The 13,146-nt window shown below is 43.9% G+C and overlaps 2 protein-coding genes across 3 annotated transcripts in view; one reads left to right on the top strand and one right to left on the bottom strand.

Moving 5' to 3' along the window:
* The first annotated feature begins 5,302 nt into the window (after positions 1 to 5,302).
* Positions 5,303 to 12,532, top strand: LOC311228016 (uncharacterized protein). 2 transcript variants are annotated; one of them, XM_084313907.1, is made up of 6 exons: positions 5,303 to 5,310; positions 5,607 to 6,110; positions 7,448 to 7,536; positions 8,864 to 9,035; positions 9,526 to 9,629; positions 11,754 to 11,890. In XM_084313907.1, the coding sequence occupies exons 1-6, from the start codon at positions 5,305 to 5,307 to the stop codon at positions 11,755 to 11,757; spliced, it is 879 nt and encodes a 292-aa protein (XP_084170033.1). In that variant the 5' UTR covers positions 5,303 to 5,304; the 3' UTR covers positions 11,758 to 11,890. The 2 variants fall into 2 exon arrangements, with proteins under 2 accessions (XP_084170033.1, XP_084170032.1); XM_084313906.1 differs by lacking the exon at positions 9,526 to 9,629 and having other exon boundaries at positions 11,754 to 12,532.
* A 38-nt stretch (positions 12,533 to 12,570) lies between these two features.
* LOC311228621 (mitogen-activated protein kinase-binding protein 1-like) overlaps positions 12,571 to 13,146 on the bottom strand; it is a 62,065-nt gene continuing 61,489 nt past the window's right edge. The window contains 1 exon segment of the mRNA XM_084314546.1: positions 12,571 to 13,146. This exon segment is cut by the window's right edge and continues 358 nt beyond it. The gene's annotated coding sequence lies outside the window, so the exon portion shown is untranslated.

The raw sequence follows: 13,146 nt of genomic DNA, 5'->3' as shown, positions 1-13,146 counted from the left end.
ACACACACACACACACACACACACACACACACACACACACACACACACACACACACACACACACAAAGGCGCTAAAAACAAGATTACAAACATCACAAAACAAACTGGTCAGACTACTACTTGACCTTACCCCTAGAACCCACCTCACCCCTGCACACTTTGACAACCTAGGATGGCTTAGAGTAGACGACAGAGTACAGCAACTTGCAATGGGCCTGGTCTACAAGATACACTATACGACTAAGGTACCCATGTACATGTCAAAATACTTCCCAAAGGTCAGTGAATACCACGACTACAACACCAGAGGAAGCTCAACAAATCATGTTAAACCCAGATTCGGCTCAAACAAGGGACTAAACACGTTTCGCAATTATGCCACATCAATGTGGAACGCCCTACCCAAAGCTGTAAAGGAATGTGAATCCCTACCCACATTCAAAACCGCTCTTAAAGAGCACCTACGGGAGGCTGCAATTCGAAACTGGCCACCGTAAATGTCCAAACCCCCAGGTCCCTAACACTGTTGGATGTGATTTATCTTGAGATATCCACGGCGCGGGTGATTGGGGTGGGGCAGGCTGGTATTGACCTGTGGTTTGCAAAAGCTGAGAAGGTCAGGACCGCCGTGTGCGGCTGAGCGGGGTTGAGGTGCTTGTTCGGGGGAGTCCGGCGGTCTCGTGGGAGGGGGAGGAGGAAATGTCTTGTCTGTCTTGTCTTTTGTCTTGTCCTTCTTAACTTTAACTGGGGGATTTTATTGGGGGGGAGCTATTTTGCTATTTTGCTATTTCTTCACTGTTTGGGCACTTTTGCACGGTGCGTCTATGGAACACTCTGTAGGTTTTTGTTTTTCGAAAAGGTTCATTGTTTTGTATTTCTGGTCGGGTACTCAGGGGCAGCGTTTTTCTACCTCAGGATCTTAAGCCGTTTTGAGGCTGGGCTCCAACCACTGTGTGGCCTGGTGACAATTGCCACATTGTTATGCAGCTGGAAATCTCTGACATCACTGATATGCACGTTTTGAGATGACTCAGTTGGTGAGGGTGAGGGATGTGAGGGGAATTGGAAGAGTGCGCCAATATGAGAATTAGAGACATAAGTCTTATTGATATATCAGTCAGGCTTCAGGACTGGTCACTCCACAGAGACAGCCCTCATTGCGGTCACAGAGGCACTTCACTTAGCAAAAGCGAAAGGCCTCTCCTCTGTCCTGATTCTCCTAGATCTATCTGCAGCCTTTGACACAGTCAACCACCAGATCCTCCTCGCGGCCCTCGCAGGAATGGGAGTGGCTGGCTCTGCGCTGACATGGTTGTCATCATACCTCAATGACCGCTCCTACCAAGTGTCATGGAGAGGGACCCTGTCGGCCACCCGCCCCCTGCGGACGGGTGTCCCCCAGGGCTCGGTTTTAGGACCCCTTCTCTTCTCCCTCTACACTAAATCACTGGGTAACATTATCACGTCTCATGGCTTCTCCTACCACTGTTATGCCGACGATACTCAACTCTTCCTCTCCTTCCCTCCCTCAGATATCCACGTCTCTGAGCGGATCTCGGCCTGTCTGTCCGACATCTCCGCCTGGATGACGACCAACCACCTCAAACTGAACCTAAGCAAAACAGAATTGCTCCACCTGCCGGCCAAATCCTCCCCCCTGACCGACCTTTCCATCACAGTCGAGAATGCAGCTGTGACCGCGTCCCCGACCGCCAAGAACCTTGGTGTTGTCCTCGACGACCAGTTGAACTTCTCTGCTCACATCGCAGCGACAACCAGAACCTGCCGATTCCTCCTGAGCAACGTCAGAAGGATACGCCCCTTCCTGACAAAAGAAGCCACCCAACTCCTCGTCCAATCAACAGTCATCTCCCGCCTCGACTACTGCAACGCACTGCTCGCTGGCCTCCCGGCCACTGCCACTAAGCCTCTTCAACTCATTCAGAACGCAGCGGCCCGCCTGATCTCAAACCTACCGAAGTCGGCCCATGTCACCCCACTTCTTAGGGACCTGCACTGGCTCCCCATTGCTGCACGAATCCGCTTCAAGGCCCTTGACCTAGCATACCGTGCGGCAAAGGGAACTGCTCCCGCCTACCTCCGGTCAATGGTCTCTAACTACACACCCTCAAGACCCCTACGCTCTGCATCTTCTGGCCGCCTCAGACCTACTCCTATCCAAGCTCCGGGAGGGTCATCAAAGAGAAGTCGCCTATTCTCAGTCCTTGCCCCACAATGGTGGAATGAACTACCCACCCCAGTTAGGACAGCCGAAACACGTCCAATCTTTCGCCGTCGACTAAAGACTCACTTCTTCAACCATTATCTGAATTAAAAAAAAAAAAAAAAAAATCTAACCCTAACTAACCATACTGTCATGCACTTGTCCTAATAAACTAACCTACACTGTAGCACTCAACACTTTGATGAACATTGTTACTCAGCTGATAGAGTTGTGCTCTTCCTGATGGCTTGTCGTACAGAACTTGTAAGTCGCTTTGGATAAAAGCGTCAGCTAAATGACTAAATGTAAATGTAAATGTATATAGAGCCACACGGCCGGGAAACGGTACTGAATACTGGGAAAGGCCAATTGTAAGATAGTACCCCTTTAAAATTAAAATGTTGTACTCTGTTTTTATAAATTGTTATTTCGTTTATTATTGTTCTGTTATCTCCCTGTGAAGTTCTGTGTATTGTTATTATGGTTATTGTATTGTGTTGTCTTGTTTTCATGTTAAGTAATAATAAAAAGATTTGATCAAAAAAAAAATTCCAAACCCCCCACCCCCTCCTAATAGACAGTCTCCTCCCCACCGCATGTATATATTCTCTCCCCACCGTATATGTATTTTTTTCTCCCACCCACCCACCCCCTCCAAATGTACAGTCTCCTCACCACCGGATGTATATTTCTCTACCACCCACCACCCACCCCCTCCTAATGTACAGTCCCCTCCCCATCATCTGTCAGGATCTATGGGTAAGTAACAGTACTGTATATTTGAATACTGTATATGTCACAAATGTATCAGTACTAAATACCTATATGTCCCTATGCCATAAATGTCATGTATGTTGAGTATGTCATAAATGTCAATATGAATTGAAAATGGGGGACCCTGATGTAAACAAGACAAACGACTTTCTCTGGTCTGCATCCCCTTAACAATTGTGTGTATTGAGCCGTACTGTATTGTACCCATTCTGCAATCTGTTAAATAAAGTTTTCATTCATTCATTCATTCATTCATTCATTCATTCATTCATTCATTCATTCATTCATTCATTCATTCATTCTCACACACACACACACACACACACACACACACACACACACACACACACACACACACACACACACACACAGTGAGCTCTGAGATCTGTAATTGTGTTACTCTCTCACAGTTATGCCAGGACATTTGTGTCAGGGGGGTGACTGACATGGAGCCACGGTCCCATGACTGCTGAGCAATGCAGCCGACCACGTTAGCAGATGAACAGGTCATTGTGTTGTCTCGGGCTGTAGGCTGGTGTAGGTAAAGAGAGAAAGAAGAGAGAGAGAGACACGTTGGACAGAATGCTAACCTGTTGCATTTCAAGATTTTTAACCCATGTTATTCCAAAGACACCTTGAATACCTGACAAGCTTACTCTTCAAATAAACGTCCACCACCTCTATCTATTTGTCTGTCTACCTATATCAATCTATGATTCACACACACTGGTACTGGTAGACGCACGCACACACACACACACACACACACACACACACACACACACACACACACACACACACACACACACACACACACACACACACACACACACACACACACACACACACACACACACACACACACACACACACACACACACACACACACACACACACACACACACACACACACACACACACACACACACACATTATCAGTGGTGTGGTGATGATGGGTCACTTATGTGATGAGCAAAGCTACAGCTACTCTTTCCAATTCATAAAACCCTGAATGACCAGTATGCATTGGTCCTACATTATTTACCTTTGTGTTGTAACAACAGGTCCTATTTGGGTGTGATGGTTTCCCAGCAGAAGAGCATGGGAGAAGTGGGAAGTGGCCAAATGGAGTGCAAGAGAGAGAGGGAGAGAGAGAGGGTATAAAAGAGTCTGTGTGCTTAGCTGACGGACTGGACTGTAAGCGGACCGATTCACCTGACCCACCCGGCAGACTGCTTCTGTGTGGAACCGAGGACCAAAGACATCAACAGGTTACTACTATTCTCTCCTATATCTGATCCGTAGCATGAGGCGGGTGTAGGCTATACAGTCAGTGGAACAGTGGTCATTTGAAACTAATTATTCTTATATACCGATTTGTATGATTATTGTTGTGACTAGAGTGCTATTTCTGTTGTCACAAATCAGTGCTGGCTTTGTTGTTTATAGTTGATGATAATGATGATGATGATGATGATGATGATGATGATGATGATGATGATGATGATGGTAGGACGATTAGGCCTATGTATTTCTGGTTACTGTCATTTATGAAGCATTGTAAGGTGCAAGGCTCTATTAAATATATTAAAGCCTGTGAAATAGAAAAAGACAGCATACTGTTACTTTTATTAAGAAAATATATAATTTTTTTATTTTATTATATATTTCTAAGCGTCATTGTAGTTGATATTAACTACTGAAAATAATGGAAAATTATAAATCAGTCACCATAAAGAGGACTCCACTCACTATCACTATATAATAATAATAATAAAATTTGTAAAATATTGGAATCTAGGTTGTAAGTAACAATATCAACACATATTTTGAACCATAGTAAAAAAATATGCCAGACCTGCATTGCTTCATAATTTAATAATAAACTGTGTCTGCTCTCACACAAAAAATAAGCTTGTATTAGAGCCTGAGTGACAGCAAAGAATGGACTCACTGTTACAGCACATTCCTTGCGATCAGCCAGAATCAATTTAGCATTCTGCGTCTGCATGAGTCAGATGGTGTTCTATTGTCTCCATTCAATTGGAGGATCCCGTGACATAAAATGGGCTTCTGTCTGGTCACTATATGGACATTATGTATGTTTCTCAATTGACCATCTCTCCTATCACGCATTCTGGTCATTTTCTTTCATAAACAGACTTGAGGGTCCCCTTGTGGTCATTTGGGGAACTACCCCATCTCCTGTGTCTTGTGACAACTGAACTTGGCAGCAGTTTATTCTGAGTTGAAAGACTAACCGAGTAATTGAATACTCTTGTTTGTTTTGTGTCTTTACAGGCAGAATGGATGTAAGTACCTCATCAAATTCCATCGCATGACTATTACAGAGTGACAGAAATCATGTTGATTACTTTGTCGTGATTTATAATTAATCTAAATTGTGAATGGTGGTGTTCTTGCTTATGTGAATGGGCCGTGTTGCAACTGCAAGTTGGTGTCCTCCATCCTCTCCACCCTGTCCTTCCCCAATCTCTCCATCCTGGCCCCTCTTCCCTCCTCCTCCCCTGCCTCCACTCCTTCGGCTCCCCCTCAGCAGTCTGATGCTCTGTGTGGTGGCTGCCCGCCCAATGGTTATGCCCCACAGGGTAGCAGCTTGTGGCCCAGTCAGCCAACTGGAGTAGGGGGCGTTGTGTGGCCGGCCCAACCTACACAGCCTCCTCCCTGCTGGTACGGCCAGCCTGACGCACCCTGTTGGCCCGGGACACAGCCAATACTAGCCCCAGCCCCAGCTCCTGCACAAGCTCCGGCTCAAGCCCCATCTCCAGCTCCAGCCACAGGTCCTGTCCAACCTTGCCAGCAGCCATGCTGGCCTGGTCCTCAGTACCAGCCTCCCCAGTACCAGCCTCCCCAACCTCAGCCTCCCCAGTACCAGCCTCCCCAACCTCAGCCTCCCCAGTACCAGCCTTCCCAGCCTCCACAGCCCCAGCCCTCCCTGCCTACAGCTCCAGCCCTTGCTCCCAGCACCCAGCCACCAAGGTGGCCTGCCACCCCATCATGGTCATACAACCCAGGCCAACCTGGGTGGCCTGGACAGAACCCACAACTCAGCCCTCAACAGTGGCCTGTACCTTCCCCAGCAGGACCTCTGGTGAGTCACATGCAAGGAATCCATTAATAATAAATAGACACATGAGTCATAGCAGCTGCCTTGGTCACATAGTAGTATGAAATGGATAAACATATGGATGGATGAATAGATGAATAAATGGATTGATGGATGAATAGATGGATGAATCGGTGGATGGATGAATAGATGGATGAATAAATGGATGGATGCATAGATGGATGGATGGATGGATGGATGGATGGATGGATGGATGGATGGATGGATGGATGGATGGATGGATGGATGGATGGATGGATGGATGGATGGATGGATGGATGGATGGATGGATGGATGGATGGATGATGGATGGATGGATGGATGGATGGATGGGTGATTGGGTGCCTGGGTGGATTTTAATTTAAGATCCATATAATATAAACTGTAAATTGAACTGTTGAAATGTTGCTATAAATGCTAATAAATACTAGAAAAGTGCGCTCAGTAGAGTGCAAATCTCCACCAGGCGGCATGCCGGACACACAGACAAACACAAAATACTGACCGCTTTCCTTCGAGTTATTAGCATGCTAGCACTAACAAACAAACAGACTGACAGACACACTGACCGCTCTCCAATTATATTTATTAGCATTATCATTAGCATGCTAAACGGTAATAAGAAGCATCAGAAGCATAGGAAGGGTGATAGGAAGCATAGGAAGGATGTTAAAAAACATAGGACGGATGTTAGGAAGCACAGGAAGGGTGATAGGAAGCATAGGAAGCATGTTAGGAAGCATAGGAAGGATGTTAAGAAACATAGGACGGATGTTAGGAAGCACAGGAAGGGTGATAGGAAGCATAGGAAGGATGTTAGGAAGCATAGGAAAGGTGATAGGAAGTATCTTAGGAAGCATAAGAAGGATGTTAGAAACAGGTTCGAAGCATGGAGGGGACAGGGCTTATTTCAATGGACAATGATGGGAATTAATTCATGCATAAATGTTTTTAATTCATAGGTATATCAACAACAATAGGTTCACTATGGCATTTACATGTTGTAACCAGGGGCCAGAGAGCCAATTCCCTGAGGCTCTGAGCAGCGAACCTGTGTAGTATCGCCCTCTTGTGTTCAAAAGGTGTAACTTTATACTGAATATCTATCTGAATTGACAATAATAATTCCAATAAAATACTTGTCATTGACCCATTTGAAAGATATTCCAGGAGTAATGTCCCTGGCCTTCTGTCAGCCTGTGTGCAAGATATGCTGCACTCACACGCGCACACACACACACTCTGACAGACGCAACTGATCGCATAACCAATTGCATTCCACCTGGTGCAGATAATAAAACTGTATATCCTACATTCTCTAGAACGTGCCGTACAACCTAAACCTAGACAGAGGGGTCTATAACAAAATGCTGATGACCATCATGGGCAATGTCAAGCCTGATGCTAGAATGTAAGTTCAACTTTTTGTTAAATACTTCAGGGGAAATGTCAAATAGAAAGTCAGCATCTCTTTTTCAAGTGAGGCCTGGCCTGGTCTCGCCTTGCCTGGAACTTTCCCCAGTAGCTTAGTGGGATAAGGTGCATGTATGTGTGACATCGTGGTTAACTTAGTGGGATAAGGTGCGTGTATGTGTGACATCGTGGTTAACTTAGTGGGATAAGGTGCGTGTATGTGTGACATCGTGGTTAACTTAGTGGGTGGGATAAGGTGCGTGTATGTGTGACATCGTGGTTAACTTAGTGGGATAAGGTGCGTGTATGTGTGACATCGTGGTTAGCTTAGTGGGATAAGGTGCGTGTATGTGTGACATCGTGGTTAACTTAGTGGGATAAGGTGCGTGTATTTGTGACATCGTGGTTAACTTAGTGGGATAAGGTGTGTGTATGTGTGACATTGTGGTTAGCTTAGTGGGATAAGGTGCGTGTATGTGTGACATCGTGGTTAACTTAGTGGGATAAGGTGCGTGTATGTGTGACATCGTGGTTAACTTAGTGGGATAAGGTGCGTGTATGTGTGACATCGTGGTTAACTTAGTGGGATAAGGTGCGTGTATGTGTGACATCGTGGTTAACTTAGTGGGATAAGGTGCGTGTATGTGTGACATTGTGGTTAACTTAGTGGGATAAGGTGCGTGTATGTGTGACATCGTGGTTAGCTTAGTGGGATAAGGTGCGTGTATTTGTGACATCGTGGATTTGAATCTGGCTCATGACATATGGAGCCTGTTAAGCTCCCCTTTTCTTTTACTGTCACTCTAATACACTGTAGTTTCAAGTTGTGTTTTATTTGTCACATATAAGGTACATTATGTACATTACAGTGAAATGCTTGGTTCTGTATGAGATTGTGCTTCATATACAGTAAAAGAAAGTTTAAAGAATAAAGACCAAACACTATACAAAAGATACAATATGCAAAACTAGTATATTGTGTATATTATCTAATAAAGCCTTCAAAAGTATTTTTTTTTTGTATTTTTTTTTTTTATTATTTTTAAACAAACACATAAACAAACATGACAACACAAGATTAGATATACAAGCATTAATTAACAGTGCACATCCAATGAAATCACCATTTAGATAAATGTCTTATACAAGATATACCCCTAATACCTGCTATCTATTACCCTACACACATATGTCTTCAAAAGTATCTTATAATATAATAATAATAATAATAATAATAATAATAATAATAATAATAATAATAATAATAATAATAATAATATAACATAAAAAACTATGAACATCTGTCATCTACATTTCCTCCTCAGGTTCACCATCAACTTCCTGCGAGGAAACGACATTGCCTTTCACATGAACCCCCGCTTCAACGACGGAGGCAAGCAGGTGTTGGTCCGTAACCACAAGGTGGGCGAACACTGGGGAAAAGAGGAGCGGGAGCTGAAGGCAGGGTTCCCCTTCGCTCTTGGGAGCCCGTTTGAGGTCAGTACCGAAGATTGGGGAACAGATTTCTAACTAGCTAGGCGGTGGATTGGGTCAAATTGTATCTGCGAGTAATTTGTTAGCGTTTGTTTTAACCTGCTTGAAGTACCATATGGGTGGGGTTTGCTACATCTACTGAACATAGTGCATACATTTATTGGCTCTTGTTTATATTTCTGATTGATTGTTTCAATAAAAAATAAAAGAGAACATTTTTAATAATAAATAAAAAAGACTGCCATGAAATGTAGTCCATTTGTAAGTTCGGTATATTCAGTATTCAGTCAGTATATTTTACCTGTAAATTACCAGTAAATTACCTGACACTATCTCAATTGTAAAAAACCCACCCACCTGGTAGTCCACAAATAGAAACAAGCGCATTCATAATTATTTGCAGATAGTATTGAACCCAGGTCTGGATTCAGGAGCGGAGTGTAACTGACTCCAGGTCACTTTCTCGTCCCGCCCACTTGTTGGTTAATGTCAGGCTAACATTTGGCAGAAAGGCTGGAAAGGGTTGGAAAGGCGCTTGGGGAGACTGGTGCTACCGGTAAATAAGAGCACAGAAGCACAACAGGGAGGCTTCTGGAGGTCAGTAGGAAGTCTCTGAGAGTGTCATAACACCAATAACCACTGTGTTCCTGTAGGCTTCCCCCTGGGTGTTACTAAACTCCATAGCTAATTCTATGCCAAGATCATTATCACGAAAGTAACATGTAAACATTACATTCTTCTTTTCTTTCAGAGCTTTAGTGGTCATCAGGTCATCAACCCTGCAATGTTCAAGAAATAATCAAATCTCAAGGCTGGATTTACACAGGGACAAAACAAAAATGTGATTGTCAACTTTGTGTCATAGACCTGATTGTCTCCAGTTCAACCAAACAACCGAAGGGTGGTGCCATCCTGACAATCCCAATGACATCTTGTACCTGTGTACTCCCACAATCCTCTCTACCAGCCCACATTTATTTAAGATCTAAACTTGATGGAGCGGCTGGGTAGTGTCGAGGTCTAAGCACTCACCTAGTCACTCACCTCAGGCTTGGTCAGTCGTCCCTACAAATACAACTGGCAGTATTCACAGGTGGGGGGATCTGGGGGAGATAGCATGAACCTCTATACGCGCTACGCTCTCCAAGTGAAATGTGGAGGAGGCATGTGGTACTTTACACCCTCCCCAAACCGACAGTAGGGCAGCATGTGGTAGTTTACCCCCCTCCAAACCGACAGTAGGGCAGCATGTGGTCGTTTACCCCCCTCCAAACCAACAGTAGGGCAGCACGTGGTAGTCTACACCCTCCCCAGACCGACAATAGGGCAGCACATGGTAGTCTACACCCTCCCCAGACCGACAATAGGGCAGCACATGGTAGTCTATACCCTCCCCAGACCGATAGTAGGGCAGCACATGGTAGTCTACACCCTCCCCAGACCGACAGTAGGGCAGCACATGGTAGTCTACACCCTCCCCAGACAGACAGTAGTGCAGCACATGGTAGTTTACCCCCCTCCAAACCAACAGTATAGGGCAGCACATGGTAGTCTACACCCTCCCCAGACCGACAATAGGGCAGCACATGGTAGTCTACACCCTCCCCAGACCGACAATAGGGCAGCACATGGTAGTCTACACCATAGATATATATAGAACACTAGATAGCTTGCCCGCGCTGCCGGCCAACGGAGAGCGACGTCACTGAACCGCCGCCATCTTGTGAGGGTCAGCCTTGAGTGAGAGTGAGTGAGCTGCACAGACAAAAATACTCATAACTCGCTGAAATATTGACGGATTTACAAACGGTTTGGTTTATTACAAGCATTATTAACGTGGCTATGATTCAAGCGGTTTGTAAAAAAAACATCTTTAAAAAGATTTTTTTTATAAGTATGCAGTATCATAACTACATCTTTGATGTTTATAGCAAACCAACCCGTTTGTAAATCCGTCAATATTTCAGCGAGTTATGAGTATTTTTGTCTGTGCAGCTCACTCACTCTCACTCAAGGCTGACCCTCACAAGATGGCGGCGGTTCAGTGACGCTGGTGACTCCGCCTTAAGCTATCTAGTGTTCTATAGATATCTATGGTCTACACCCTCCCCAGACCGACAGTAGGGCAGCACATGGTAGTCTACACCCTCCCCAGACCGATAGTAGGGCAGCACATGGTAGTCTACACCCTCCCCAGACCGACAATAGGGCAGCACATGGTAGTCGACACCCTCCCCAGACCGATAGTAGGGCAGCACATGGTAGTCTACACCCTCCCCAGACCGACAGTAGGGCAGCACGTGGTCGTTTACACCCTCCCCAGTATGACAGCAGGGCAGCGCAATGACCAGGAAGGGAATAGGCATAATGACAAAACTGGAGAAAAAGTGGGAGAAAAAGTGAAAAGACACAAAAAAACTAAACTTGGTTCCTATAAGCATCCACCCTATAATTTATGGATGCATTACATCCTGTGTATTGGTAAATGTTTAATGGTAGAGATGTTTCCCTGTTTGGACAGACATTACAATATCAGATCTGTGCCACAAAGTAACAACAAAAAAAAATTATCTTTGTTACTGTGTAAACAGAGCCTTATTCCTTCATGTATGTTTATTCATTGAGTCATCAAGTCATCGTTAGGCTAAATCCATTTGGATTATCTGGATCCTATTTACATTTGTAAATATATCAGGGCTATATCCGTCTTCTGTCTTTCAGATGAAGATCCTGTGTACGTCTGACGAGTTCAGAGTGAAGATCAACAACATCCCTCTGTTTGAGTTCAAACACAGAGTCAGGGAACTCAACCAGATTAACAGAATCAACATCCTGCACGATGTCGTCCTGACCTTCATCACTGTGGAGACTCTACCATAGGATCGCACACGCACGCACACACACACACCAATAACATACAAGGCTTTAAGGCTACACAGCACGATAGTACATGTGTGTACTATCAAGTATGTGCGTACAGTATGGGCAGACACATACACACACACACCAATACGAAACACACACATACAAAAACAGATGGACACACACAAATGTAAACACACATACATACATACAGACAGACAAAATATGAACTATATACATGTATTTTTATCATAGAGGTTTTCCATAAGAGCTAATGTGCTTGTCATTTAGTGGGTGTTCCTACTAGGAACACCCCTTAAAGCATCACAAACTCAATGAGCTGAGCTCATGCTAAAAATGTGCCACAATAAGCTTAACCCACTTCCTTTGCGACTGAAGAGACAGCTAACCACTTTGTGCCACAGATTTAATATGCTCAAGGCAATTCATTCTTTTTGTTGAGTGTGAGAACATTACTGGCATTTATAATGTATAATCTTTTTATTCTACTGAACTGCTTTTAACAAAGACTTTGTTGCCTGAAAACCTAAGAGGATATAGTCAACCAGAGGTCTTTATTGTGGGGGATTCTCTGAAGATATGAAATTATTACTTTGAATAAAATGATCTATCCCAAAGAGGCTGTTGTTTTCATCTTTTTATTGTCTCAGACAACTAGAAGCTGTACACAAATGCTGCAGGAAAATACGTCATTGATTCAGAGGGAAACAAACTCACAGTAATACCTGCATTGAAATTGAGGTACTAAGAATATGAAAAATAAAATGTATGGAACTGTATACAATACACACAAAGATTCAACCTGATCATGGAAAACCATACAGAGAGAATGAATGAATTAATCAATAATATTCAACATCCGTTTCCTAAACAAGCTAAAACGTCTCACAATGATACAGTACATCTAAATATTTGGCATAAAAACATAGAGACTATGTGGCAAAACAAGGCAACTCTTTTCACACCAGACAGCTTCAGTACAAACACTTCAACATTCATTCTTAAGATTCTCCAATCATAAAAAAAAACATCTTACCATCTTTACTTCAATCTATACAATAAGTTACAGCAGATACAAGTGTTGTGCAAATAACAAAAGTGTGCAATTCACAGTGCTAATATAAATCATGATTCTGCATATCTGCTGTGTGTGCATGCACGTTCACAAGTCCATGTGTGCATGTACTATATGTGTTTACCTGTCTGCACTCATGTGTGTGTGTATGTTGTG

The sequence above is a fragment of the Notolepis coatsorum genome (assembly GCF_963971535.1).
Source record: "Notolepis coatsorum genome assembly, chromosome: 5".
NCBI classification, from domain to species: Eukaryota; Metazoa; Chordata; class Actinopteri; order Aulopiformes; family Paralepididae; genus Notolepis; species Notolepis coatsorum.
Note: the sequence above shows the minus strand (reverse complement) of the source record. Positions and strands in the feature narration are given on the sequence as shown.